The sequence below is a fragment of the Rhamphochromis sp. 'chilingali' genome, assembly GCF_963969265.1.
Source record: "Rhamphochromis sp. 'chilingali' genome assembly, chromosome: 5".
NCBI classification, from domain to species: domain Eukaryota; kingdom Metazoa; phylum Chordata; class Actinopteri; order Cichliformes; family Cichlidae; genus Rhamphochromis; species Rhamphochromis sp. 'chilingali'.
In genome coordinates, this window is record NC_137932.1 from 21,919,736 (window position 1) to 21,931,753 (window position 12,018).

General features: G+C 37.2%; 1 protein-coding gene across 1 annotated transcript; it reads right to left on the reverse strand.

Annotated features, from left to right (window-relative positions):
* Positions 1-1,795: 1,795 nt before the first annotated feature.
* LOC308397746 (uncharacterized protein) lies at positions 1,796-3,687 on the reverse strand. The gene is made up of 5 exons (XM_080883836.1): positions 3,634-3,687; positions 3,504-3,532; positions 3,339-3,395; positions 2,150-2,218; positions 1,796-1,960 (listed from the first exon to the last, which is right to left on the reverse strand). Exons 1-5 carry the CDS (start codon positions 3,671-3,673, stop codon positions 1,817-1,819), a joined length of 339 nt encoding a protein of 112 aa, XP_080739962.1. The 5' UTR covers positions 3,674-3,687; the 3' UTR covers positions 1,796-1,816.
* Positions 3,688-12,018: the final 8,331 nt, after the last annotated feature.

A 12,018-nucleotide genomic window follows, 5' to 3' on the forward strand; every position in this document is an offset into this window, starting at 1 on the left:
CACAGAGCAGTTTAAAGTCACCTCAACAGCTTTCTTGTGTTCAGTCACTGGTGAAGATGAAATTCAAGAGAAATACCAAATAAATATAAGTTTCCTTTTTTCAAAATGTAACTTGTCAGCATGTTGTTCTAACAGGATGGTTTGAGCTCAAAAATATAGTGTTGCAAATACTCACTACTAACAACAGACAGATAAACCACAGCATCTGGACCTTGCTGTCTCCCTGGATTGCCTCTAAACTGTCTGCAGGTGTAACGACCAACATCCTCAGCTGTGACCTTCTTTATAACCAGTGAGCATTCTGCTGTAACACTCAGTCTGTCTGATTTGGCTTTTTCTTTGATTTGTCCAAGATAAACCAGCTCTACTGATGGTGTGCCTCTTGAATCAGTGAAGAGCCAGACAGTAGTGTCACAGTTGTGATGATTGTTGATGAGATTTTCACAAGGCAAAGTGACTTTATCTCCATCTCTGACAGTGAAGGAGAGCAAAAGATCTCCACTATTTACTCCTGAGAACATGACAGAATCAAAAATGTTAACACTACATTTTTCAAGAGTGCATCAAACTCAGTTTTCATTGTTCACAGAAACACCACAGCTTTGTGTGCTAAATAAAAATGATATTACTAAAATTAAAAAGAGTTAGTTTTCAAATCCTAAGACGATGTACAGTGTAAAAATCATCCTTACCTCCAAACTGAAGCATGAGTACAAAGAACAGAAACATTTCTATCCATCTAAATGTAACCATCGTGTCTCTGTCTCTCCTTTCTTCTCAGGCTTCTAAAGCATAAGCGTGTCTTCTTCCTGTAGTTTTCGATCTATGACTTCCTCATTATGACTTTCAGCTTTCTTTCTCACATTTCTGCCATTATTCTTACACAACCAGACTGTCACAGCTTCCATGTTCCTCATTTATTAACAGCCAGTTGTTGTTAAAGTGACTCCTAAAATTAATCTCTTAGATAGTTAAGTAAGGTTTGGTTGTCCTGTCCACTTTACTTTATTTACTTCTGCAATATGAGAAACTGAATCATAATGCTCAGAGTTTACGCACACCGCCAAACCAAAAGGGCTCGTATCAGACGCCACAGATACAATTGCAATGAGAAGCAGCACACACTTTGAAAACCATGTTTTTTCTTTTCCTTGTGTGGTGCAATAACAGTTTTCCTGCTGCGTCGAGCAGAGGGAGTAGCAGGAAATGCATCTTGAGTGGGTGAAACCCCTCTCTCCCATTTGTCCAATCGAAAAGTTTACAGAGACGAACAAATTTGCAGGATCATAAATCCCAAAGAGATGATTTTCACAAAGCACAGGGATTTAGAGGAGTGTTAATCACAGGATGTTTTCCATTGTGATTCTATATTGTTGAATACGGAATAATTAACTAATTCAGCTTTGAAACACACACTCAAACAGTTCTGAGATATAGATGTTTAAATGACTGCAAGCAGAAACAGCTGATGTAACATGTGACTTTTATTATGTCTGAGGATGTTAGATTATTTCTTCCACTGCTTCACATTTTGTTATAATGAATATACAGCACCCCCTTCTGGATAAAGGGATTGCTACAGTAATAAATTCTGAACTTTGTCAAACTGGAGACAATTTATGGATAAAACATAGTGCAACATTCTGTGTTAGAAATGTAAATGAGCAGTATAATATCCTTTTTGTTAAACATGGAGAACTTAAGCCTATTAGAAACATTTTTACACAATCTGATACAAATAACAGGTTGAAAAGGGCCTGAGCGCAACCATAACCAGTGTAACGTAAGAAAGCTTGTATGAGCTGTAGCTGTTTCGTCAACACGTGTCTCTCACTGGTTTGTTAACGGCAGCATAGAGGCTGCTGGGATCACTGGAGGGTGCAGCAGAAGTGATGTGACTTTTCATGGTGATGTAGGTCACTGTGTCATCATCTTCATCATCATCATCTTGACCCACAACCTGAAAATGAATACACAAAAAACAAAATAATTAAGACCATAATAATGTAGGGTAAGGCAGATATGATAATAGTATTATAATCTTAATATTTATTCTTAACACTCAGATATCAACATTTACCTTGCTCTTTCATGGGAATTTTTATTGTTATTAACTGACATCACCTGAATAACCAACAGGACAGCTTACCTGAGCTTTACTGGTGGTGTTGTTAGTGTAGCTGATGGAGGAATAGGGAACAGCGTATTCAGATTCAGCCTGCACAGATACGACAACATAGAGACTGCTCAGTAATGCTTAGATTCAACATATGGGAGAACAAATACAAGTGGTGAGTAGGGATGGGTACCGGTGTCCGGTGCCATAAACGGTAGTAACCAGACCGAAAAGCAGCGCACATTTCGGTGCTTTATTACGGTGCTTTTTTTTCCTGAGCTGTGATACACTTCTAGCCAATCATTTTACGTTTCCGAGGATAGTAGGCGGGCCCAGGTACGTACATTCTTTTAGAGCAGAGCTACAGATTAAAAATGTCCAAGGCGAAGCGGTCAAAAGTCTGACTGTACTTCACAGCAAAATATGCAAACTCAGCAGCCTGCAACAAGTGCTTTAAGCTGATACTGTGATACTGTCAAAGGAGGTAACACCTCAAATCCGATGAAATACCTGGCGACGCATAGCGTTTTTTTTTTTAAAAGGCCAGAAATGCGCTGTATTTGATAGCTTGCTGCGAGACCTCACACCGAGCACATCTACTGCGGGTGTGGTGCCTGTTGTCAGACCCGGAGTTAGCAACATCCCCAAAAACACGAAGAGTAGAGTCCTGGCCCCTAGCCCTGCCAGTGTAGCAGAAATGATGAGGATGATGATGGCAGCAGCAGCAGCCGTTCGTCTCTGCGTGAGTAGCTTAATGTTGTTCGTGTGTAATTTATGTTGAGTAGGCTAACCACGTTATTAAATTAATGCATGTAAGGTGAACTAGCAAACACCATCGTAGCTACATGCGGCTGTCTTCTTGTTTGATGGCAGATACTCCCTTCACTCTGGCCAAAAAGGCTAAAATGACCAAAGAAAAAGAGGGAAACAGCTAAACATGAGAGGTTTTTGGACAAAGTTTGTGTTTTTTCCATTGTTTAAGCACTGCTTCCAGCCAAGAGTGATACCATATATCCCCTATAGCTGCAGAAAAGGCTAACATTGTTATCTTTTTACAAAAAACCAGCTGAACATGAGAGGTTTTTGGACCAATTTTGTGTTCTCCATTCTTTAAGCACCGGTTTGAGCACCGGCACCGTTTCAAAAGTACCGATTTGGCACCGGTATCGGATAAAACCTAAACGATACCCATCCCTAGTGGTGAGTAAGTATTTGAGCTCACAGAGTCCTGAATGGTTCCTGGAGCAGACAGAGTCACTGCAGGGTTTAAACTGAGTTCCTGGAACAAATAAAACAGACAAAGAAGCCTCATAAACACAGCAGACTATAATCACATCAGTGAGAAAGACTGATTACTCGTATATAGCATGAAAGTGTTATAACTCACAGCATTTTCATTCATCTGTGATTTGTGTTCTGAAAAAGAGAAAAATCAATTCAAGCTTTTAGAATGAAAGTCCATCCTGGTTTCTGCAGTCTCCCTGGTGATGAAAGCTCAGTCTTGTGAAAGCTCTCACCTTTAACTCTCTTCCATATGATGCCTATGAAAGCACTCATTATGAGTACTGTTAACCCCAGCGCTACAACAATAAACTTCCACACACCTGAAGAAAAAGAAAAACATTAAACACATTATGTCTGCAGGTTCTTGTCTTTTTAAAATCCTGATGTATAAAAATCAAATGTGTTTTAGGTTGTATAAAATTACTCGGTTAAGATCATTGTATTTGCTTAAAATGACCAACAAAGAAATATTGTTCTGGTTATAATGTTATTTCACTGACAGAAATGTTTTTTAAAAAATAAGCTTTTTTATAAACTGGAACAGAAAATGAACAGCAGCCTCATTAAGCTGACTTCCCCTTTTCCTTCTTTCCATTAATACATCTCCACAGGATGTTTTCTTTTACAGCTTATTTTTGGGAACTTGCTGAAGTGAAGTAAGTGTATCGTGTATAAGAATCCAACGCTGACTGTTGGTAGGAGCGGGCTTCTGCAGTCTGTTAAATTGTGCTTCTTTTGCAGTGCTTTTCTACTTTACCTGACTTCAAAGTGCTTTATACAACTCGCCTTATTCACCCAATCATACAAGCACTTTTTCTATGATCATATCCCCAAAAAAGTTCTTTGTTTGTTTATAACAGGATGAAATTATTGTAAGGACTGAAATGTTTACGTATCCCTTCTCTGACCAGAAGATTGACTGAAGATAAACTCCTGCACGTTTCCACCATGTGCTACTTGGCACTTCAACATCTCAGAGTTCTTGGATGTGTAAATATGATCAGATGTTGCAAAGGTCACACTGCAGGCAGACTGTGACATCCTCAGGTCTTTGTTACCATAGAGCCACTTCACAGTGTATTTACATTCATTATATGTGGACACAGAGCACTTCAATGTCACTGTGTCATCATCCTTATATTCAGTTACTGTTAAAAAAGAGAGAACAAGAATAACATTTACAGTAATCATCACTGTAGTTATAGTTATTGTAATGTTTCAGTTTGATGTTCTAATAATCTGAAAACATTATGATGGAAATACTCACTGTTAACAACAGACAGCTCAGCTACAGAGTCTGAACCTTCTTTTTGTCCTGATTTGTTGAACCTTCTGCAGGTGTACTGACCAACATCCTCAGCTGTGAGCTTCTTTATAACCAGAGAACATTTTGCTGTAACACTCAGTCTGTCTGATTTATTTTTGACCCCTTGGTGAATCTTCCCGTTTTCAAACAGTGTTACTACGGCTCTATTTGACTGACTTAAGAGCCAGGTAGTTCTGTCACATTTATCTTGATCATCTGTCACATTTTCACATGACAAAGTGACCTCACCTTCATCCCTGATAATAAACTCAGAGTAGTCAGCTGCTGCTGCTGTGAAGAAAAGAATAAAATCAATAATGTCAACAAACTAAGCTTTTGTAATCTCATTTATAAACGTTAAATATTCTTACCTGACAATTGAAGCATTAGTATCACTGATGAAAACATTTGAATCCACCTGAATTCAGCCATTCTCCGTCTTTCTCCTTCCTGTTTCTCACATTAAAAATTAATCTCTGAAATAGTCCTTCTTGTAGAGATGCTGTGTCCACTTCCTGTGATTTATGCTAATATTATGCTGATATAGAGGGCCAGGTGAAGAGGACAACTATCTGCTGTTGATGTCCAAGCTGTAACAGATAAGATGTTTTCTTTCTTGCTCTAACACGTGTTGGTTCCTCATTGCATTTCTGAAATAGTTTTTCCTCTGAGAAGCAAAAGGGAAGTCTTTTAGTAGGAATGTGAGTACATCAGCAGCAGAATTTTTAGCACTTAATGATGACCAAAAAGAGAAACACAGATCGTTTCCACACTCAGTGTCCTTTAGATATTTTAAAGCTGCAGGAGACCATCTGCATTCACTTTGGACTGTAATATATAAAAAGATCATTTGTGTGGATTCTCAGGACTGTTTGATGAAATGTAACTTAAAAGGTATATAGACAAGCTAATGGGACAAACCTTTCACTGGAACAGCTGGTACAACATGTGACTTTTATTATATTACTTTCACTGCAGATTAAACATCTTCACTGCTACACCAGTCTGTTAAAATGTGGGCTATATGCTTTCAAATCATGGCTGGATAAACGTTCTCAAACACTCTTTAATGTTTTTGTTAATTTATATGCTTTTAAAAATATAAAAATATTATTTAATCAAGACAGTTACCATAACAGAGCAGGTAAACTAACTCTAGCCTCCAAACACGCTAAACGTCACTAATGTCTCACATATGAAAACTCGCTCTCTCTCTTTCTTTCGCTCGCCCGCTGTCCGTTGCGGGTGTCACCCCTAAAAACTTCCCCTTCTCCCTAAACAACCAAATGTCACATGTTGCCTTATCATTTTTTTTTTTGATTGGCTGACATGGTAAACTGGTATATAGCTTGAAGTCCGCACTTTTGACCCAAGTTGAAATGGAGACTCTGACGTGCTGCATCTTGTAGCTGTGTCCTCTTAAATTGGTCATGTGATTTTGACGCGTCCCGCGACCCCAGAGGGTTAAATTAGTTAAAATGAATTCACAGATGCAGAATTTGTTCTACAATTCATCATTTAAGTAGAATCCTTTATTTCAATGTGTGTGGCTCTTGTGGTCCTCCATACTTTACACCCATAATGGTAACAGGCAGTGGCGAGAACATAACTGCTAGCGACCATTTCAAATATCGTTAAAAAGAGTAAGTTACTTTGACCATTTTTAACGTAAGTTAAATACAAAAAATTCCCACTAAAACTCAAATTAAATGATGCCACAGTAAATAGCCCACAAAATGAAGATTTCCATTGAACAGTAGTGCCTTTTATCCGTATGTTAAAAACCGGATAATTCTTTTAGGAAAAAACAACAACAAAACAACGTTAAATAAAGCTTACATTTCAAGCACTTACAGATTAATTCCTAAAGGCAAATTTATTATCGAAACAGCTGGTATTTCAGTGCTCTAATGGAAACTTGTTCATGTCACATAACATTGACATCCACTTCTTAACCCTCTTTATAAAAAGTACACACAATCTTTAAACCCTTGTTTAATATAATCACTCACCACTGTAGACGGTAGATTTTTCACTACATACAAGCTTAACTGAGAAGCTGAAGCGCAGTCGATGATCTTTTAGGGAGCGGAGTCAGATTGATGTACTGTTAACGTGGGGATGTGTCGTGAGGAGGTGCCGTTCACACGTCTGGAGTTTTTCTTTCTTTATCCTGAGTCAAGATTGTTCTACTTTAAGAGAGATGAGTGGATAACTGAATGGGAGACAGAAAGCCCGTCATCAGTTGCCTTTAAGGCTAGCTTCACATATAGCAACAGCAAATGGATGCTCTAATTCCCCTGCACAATGTTGCTGAAGTCAATAAAAATGGCAACAAGGCAAATTAATCACTGTGGAAAAAAAGAAAGACAAATTTATACCGTTATTGGAACAAACTATGGAAAATAAAAACATTTAATGGCAGATTATTATTGCTTTTACTTACACTTATTATTTAATCTACTCATCTGTTTACTGAGATTATATTTTGGCCTTTATAATGGTTTGGATGTCAATACCAAACATTTAGAATCAGAAAAATAAAATGAAATCTTACAAGTTTTTTCTGCTAATTTTTATTTCCCAATGTATTAATTATTGCCAGATAAACCTTGTTCCTTTCCTCCTTCTTTTATTAGGTACACTTCCTTTTTCTTCATGCTTGCTTCTTTCTTGACACACATGCAACACAGCCGAGCCTGAACTGTTATGCTCATACGAAACAGACAGGCAGCGCTTATGGTGACAATTCTAGAGTCTATTAGGGTCCTTCAACCAACAAAATCCCATGTGAAGTGTGTGAAATGGTAGCTGACATCGCTACTGTTTTCAAAATACAAATATAAAATATGACAAAAATGTAATTCATGAATGGATAAGTTGTCCTAATGTAGTTATCTTAAGCAAACATTGCTTATTTGCTTGAGGCAATGAATTTGCATATATATATATATATATATATATATATATATATATATAATAACTATGTATACATATATACCAATTTTTATTTAAAATAAACAAAATATAACAATAAATGTCATGAACTAGCTGTGTGCTGGTAAGAGAAGACCCAAATGCAGACTCACAGAGGCAAAGGGCAAACTCAAAAAAACACAGCTTTATTTGCTGGCTGGGAGAAACAATACAAAACTACACTGGAAAAATAAACTAAGCACACAGAGGTGCACACAGGTAAACACACACCGTACAACACAACACAGAACAAGGAAAACACAGGGCTTAAATACACTGAGGGATAACGAGGGAATGAGACACAAGAGCAAGGTGCAGGTGGGAGTAATCAAACATGAAAAGACCAAAGCAAAACCACAAACACTGACATGAGACAAGGGAACGTCACAGTAACAGGAAATATAACACAAAGACGCTGACTTGACACTGAACAAACTGAACACGGAGCAGAGAGACAGGAGTGACAAAAGACACAACTCACTGGGGAGGCAGAAGAAACATGGAGACAAGGGTAACTAGACACGGGACATGGGGAAGGCAAAGTAACAGGAAACCTATACATGAACTACAATAAACAAAGAACATAACTAAAACCAACAAAAACACTGGGTCAGAGACCCAGTACCGTGACAATAAAACTCATGTGCTGGAGCCTTTATTGGCTGCTTGGGATTTTACATAATGGAAAAACACTTTTTAATATCATAAAATCATCAGGCCTAAACTGCAGATATACAAACACATATATGCACACTGATAAAGCAATAAACAATCTATGAAAAAATATAGTGCAACATTCTGGGTTAGAAATTAAAAATTAAAATACAGATTATATTATCACTGTTGTTAAATCCTGGGAACTTTAGCAAAACAGAAACCGTCTTTCATTACACAAGAATGGAAAGAAAGAAGAAGTTATCAAAGAAAAAGAGATTCTGTGTTTTTTCCTGTTTTTTAGTCTTTTGGTTTGTTGATGCTAGCATAGAGGTTGCTGGGAGCAGGTCCAGGAGAAGAGACTGAACATATAATGTAGGTCAAAGCTTCACCTTCTTCATCTTCTTTATGGGGAACCTGAAAAAGAATACACAGCTTTTTTCTTTTTTTCCTTTTTGTTTCCTAACCTGCCCTGTCTGGGAGCTTTAACAAACCTTTTTGTTACAAACACATTTACTTACTGGGTAGCTCCCCAGCTGGGTCTAGACTGGGTCTAGAGAGTATTTTAAATTCAGGGAATTTAAAATAGAAAGTAGCTCGTCCACAGAAGGACTGGTAGCTCCCCTTACGATAAGGGTTCAGATCGTGCGAACAGGTGTGAAATGTGTGTGTTTAGTTAGTTTGTTTGTTTGCTTGTTTTAATCAATTTTAAATCATGCTTTTTATTTGTTTTTGTTTCTAATGTTTCTGTAAAGCACTTTGAATCACCTTGTTGTTGAATTGTGCTATACAAATAAATTTGCCTTGCCTTGCCTTACTTTACCAAGAAGAATTCTACTCTCTACAGCTCCTCTTGTGAGCCAATTTCTTTTTATTTTAATATTTTTTGTTTTTACATATGAACAGATAAGGACAAAATTACTAGCCTCTCGATGAAATGTAAAATTTTTGTCAAAATTTCCCAAGGGTTTTTCTTTAAATCAAACATAAATAATTTCCTCTTGCACACCATAACATAACTATTTCAGAAAAACACAAAAATGTCCATGTTCAATATTTTCACTTCACTGAAAAGCTTTGAGCCAGAGGCCGGCTGTCTAGGAATGTAACCACAGCAGACCCCACTACATGAACATGCTTTGCATTATCTTTATTCATTGGTTGCTGTACAAACCCTTAGCTGCAGCTTCTTTGCGCACAGCCTGACACACCAACAACCACGACAGGAGTTAGCCCACACTTTAAATTGGCGAGGTGTGTTGCCACTCAGGTGCATCCACCACCCCTGCAGCGGCACTGCAGACCACGCCCTGCCACAAGGTTCTTACTCCTTACTATATATGGATGCTTGGCCAGGGTTCCTCTGCTTAAAGAGTGAGAACGTGTTGCACCAGAGGATACCCCAGGAGATAGGTCAATAACTACGCCAGATCTTCCAGCCATGTGCCCTAAAACCAATGGGTAAGCAGTAACTACTGACAGGGATCAGTAGGAGGAGAAACCCCGCAACCTTAACAATCAAATTACCTGAAGACCTGGACAGCTGTAGGTGGTCTCAGTGTAGCTGAGGGAGGCGTAGAGAACAACATCTTGAAGATCAGCCTGCACAGTGAAGACAACATAAAGACTGCTCAGTAATGTATAAAATGCAGATTCAACATATAAGTGAACAAATACATGTTTGATCTCACAGATTCCTGAATGGTTCCTGGAGCAGACGAAGTTACTGCAGAGTTTAAATTCTGTTCCTGAAACAAACAGGCAAATATGTGTGTGTGTATATATATATATATATATATATATATATATATATATATATATATATATATATATATATATATATATATATATATATATATATATATATATATGGCATAGATATGGATATTCATTGATCCTTATGTGAGCTTTTATCAGGTTTGCCATGAATTAGTGTTTTGATCCTGATGAGTGCCGCCTCTTCATGAGGAGAACTGTGAGCTCTAAAATTTCTGTATAATCCGACATGTTTGTGTTATTGGGAAAGGTTGTTTTATTGCAGACATTCCAGCTTAATTTTCTGTTTATTATCTGTCTTGTCCTAATGTGTCGTGCTGTTTTGTTGTTCTCGTGGCACAAATGAAGGAAAAAATCTAAAATTATCTGTTTCATTCTGATTAATAAACTGACCATGTTTTCATCCATCTGTGCTTTTTTCCCTAAAAAATAGAAAAGGAGTCAACTTTAACTTCCACAAACAGAATCCAGGTTTATCAACCTTTCTGTTTATATGTGAATAAATCCCACCAGCTCTTATCCAGATGCTGACGACAACAACAGCTGCTATAAGTGCTACTAAACCCAGGGCCACAATGGCAAGCCTGTACCAGGACCAGTCTGGGAAGAGAGTGAAAACATGAAAAGTATATTTTAAATGTATGTTTAAGTACATCATCTGAAATATCAGAGCATGCCTTTAATATTTACTGAAGTTGTAGAAAGAGAGAGATATTGTTGTCATTACCTGGTAATTTTCTCAAACCATTCATGATTTCCAGCTGTTTTGTTGTCAGACCTCCTTTAATGCCAGATTCAGTCATTATTTCCAATTTAATTGTTGCTGCTGCATATATTTCTTCACCAAAAACAAAAGAATAAAATTGAAAGGATCTTTCATTCTGTATGTTCTATAACAGTTAAATGATTTGTTTATGTATCTTCATCTGAACAAAGAAACAAAACTCTGGCAACTACTCATTAGGAAGCTGTAAGAGTTTGCTTTGTATATGTAATATTGTAAATTAAAACCCATAAATGAAGTCATTACTAACACCAGTCTGAATGACTTTTGATTAAACTTTGCTCATTCACTAACAACAACTAACATTTTCTCCTAAAATTCAGAAAGAAAAAGACTTTGCTAAAAAATTGATACAGAATATTGTTGACATTACCTGGTAAGTTTGTTGAACCATCCATTTCCAGCACTTTTATTGTAGTCATTGTGTCTAATTTAACTGTTGTTGCTGTATTTGTTTCTTCACCTGAACAAAAAACAAAATTCAGTGGCCCTTTCATTAGAAAACTTTCTGTATATTCAGTCGATTAAATCTTCAGATTAATAAAACAAGATAATATCTTAGGTATTTAGACAAAATAATGTGAATTCATTTAATAAGCTCTTCAGAACCTCTCCTGGTTTCTTACCTGATGAATGATGGCTGAAGGTAAAAAGCTGCTCTTTGTTATTTTCTGTTCTTTTTAAGCTACACTTAAAGTCAGAACTTGATATGTGACCATATGTAAGGTTCAGAAATGTCACAGTAGCAGAGCAGGAAGACTGTGATGTTTTTAAATTTGAGTAATCTCTATCCAGATCTCTTCTGTTATGGATCCACTTCACTTTGTGTCTACACCGATCAAATGTCAACACAGAGCAGCTTAAAGTTACTTTATCAGCGTTCTTCTTTTCGGTCACTGGTGAAGATGAATTGCAAGAGAAAAACGAAGCAAGAACACATATTTATTTTCATATATAATGAAAATATGCTGTTCCAATGACACCACTTGAACTAAAATATATTGTGGGGTAAATACTTACTGACAACAACAGACAGATAAACCACAGCATCTGGACCTTGCTGTCTCCCTGGATTGCCTCTAAACTGTCTGCAGGTGTAACGACCAACATCCTCAGCTGTGA

Coding starts and splice junctions, on each gene's coding strand:
- LOC308397746 (XM_080883836.1), bottom strand. CDS start 3,673: ATGAGTGCTTTCATAGGCATCATATGGAAGAGAGTTAAAG. Junction 3,533..3,633: donor CATATGGAAGAGAGTTAAAG/GTGAGAGCTTTC, acceptor TCTCTTTTTCAG/AACACAAATCACAGATGAAT. Junction 3,396..3,503: donor CACAGATGAATGAAAATGCT/GTGAGTTATAAC, acceptor TATTTGTTCCAG/GAACTCAGTTTAAACCCTGC.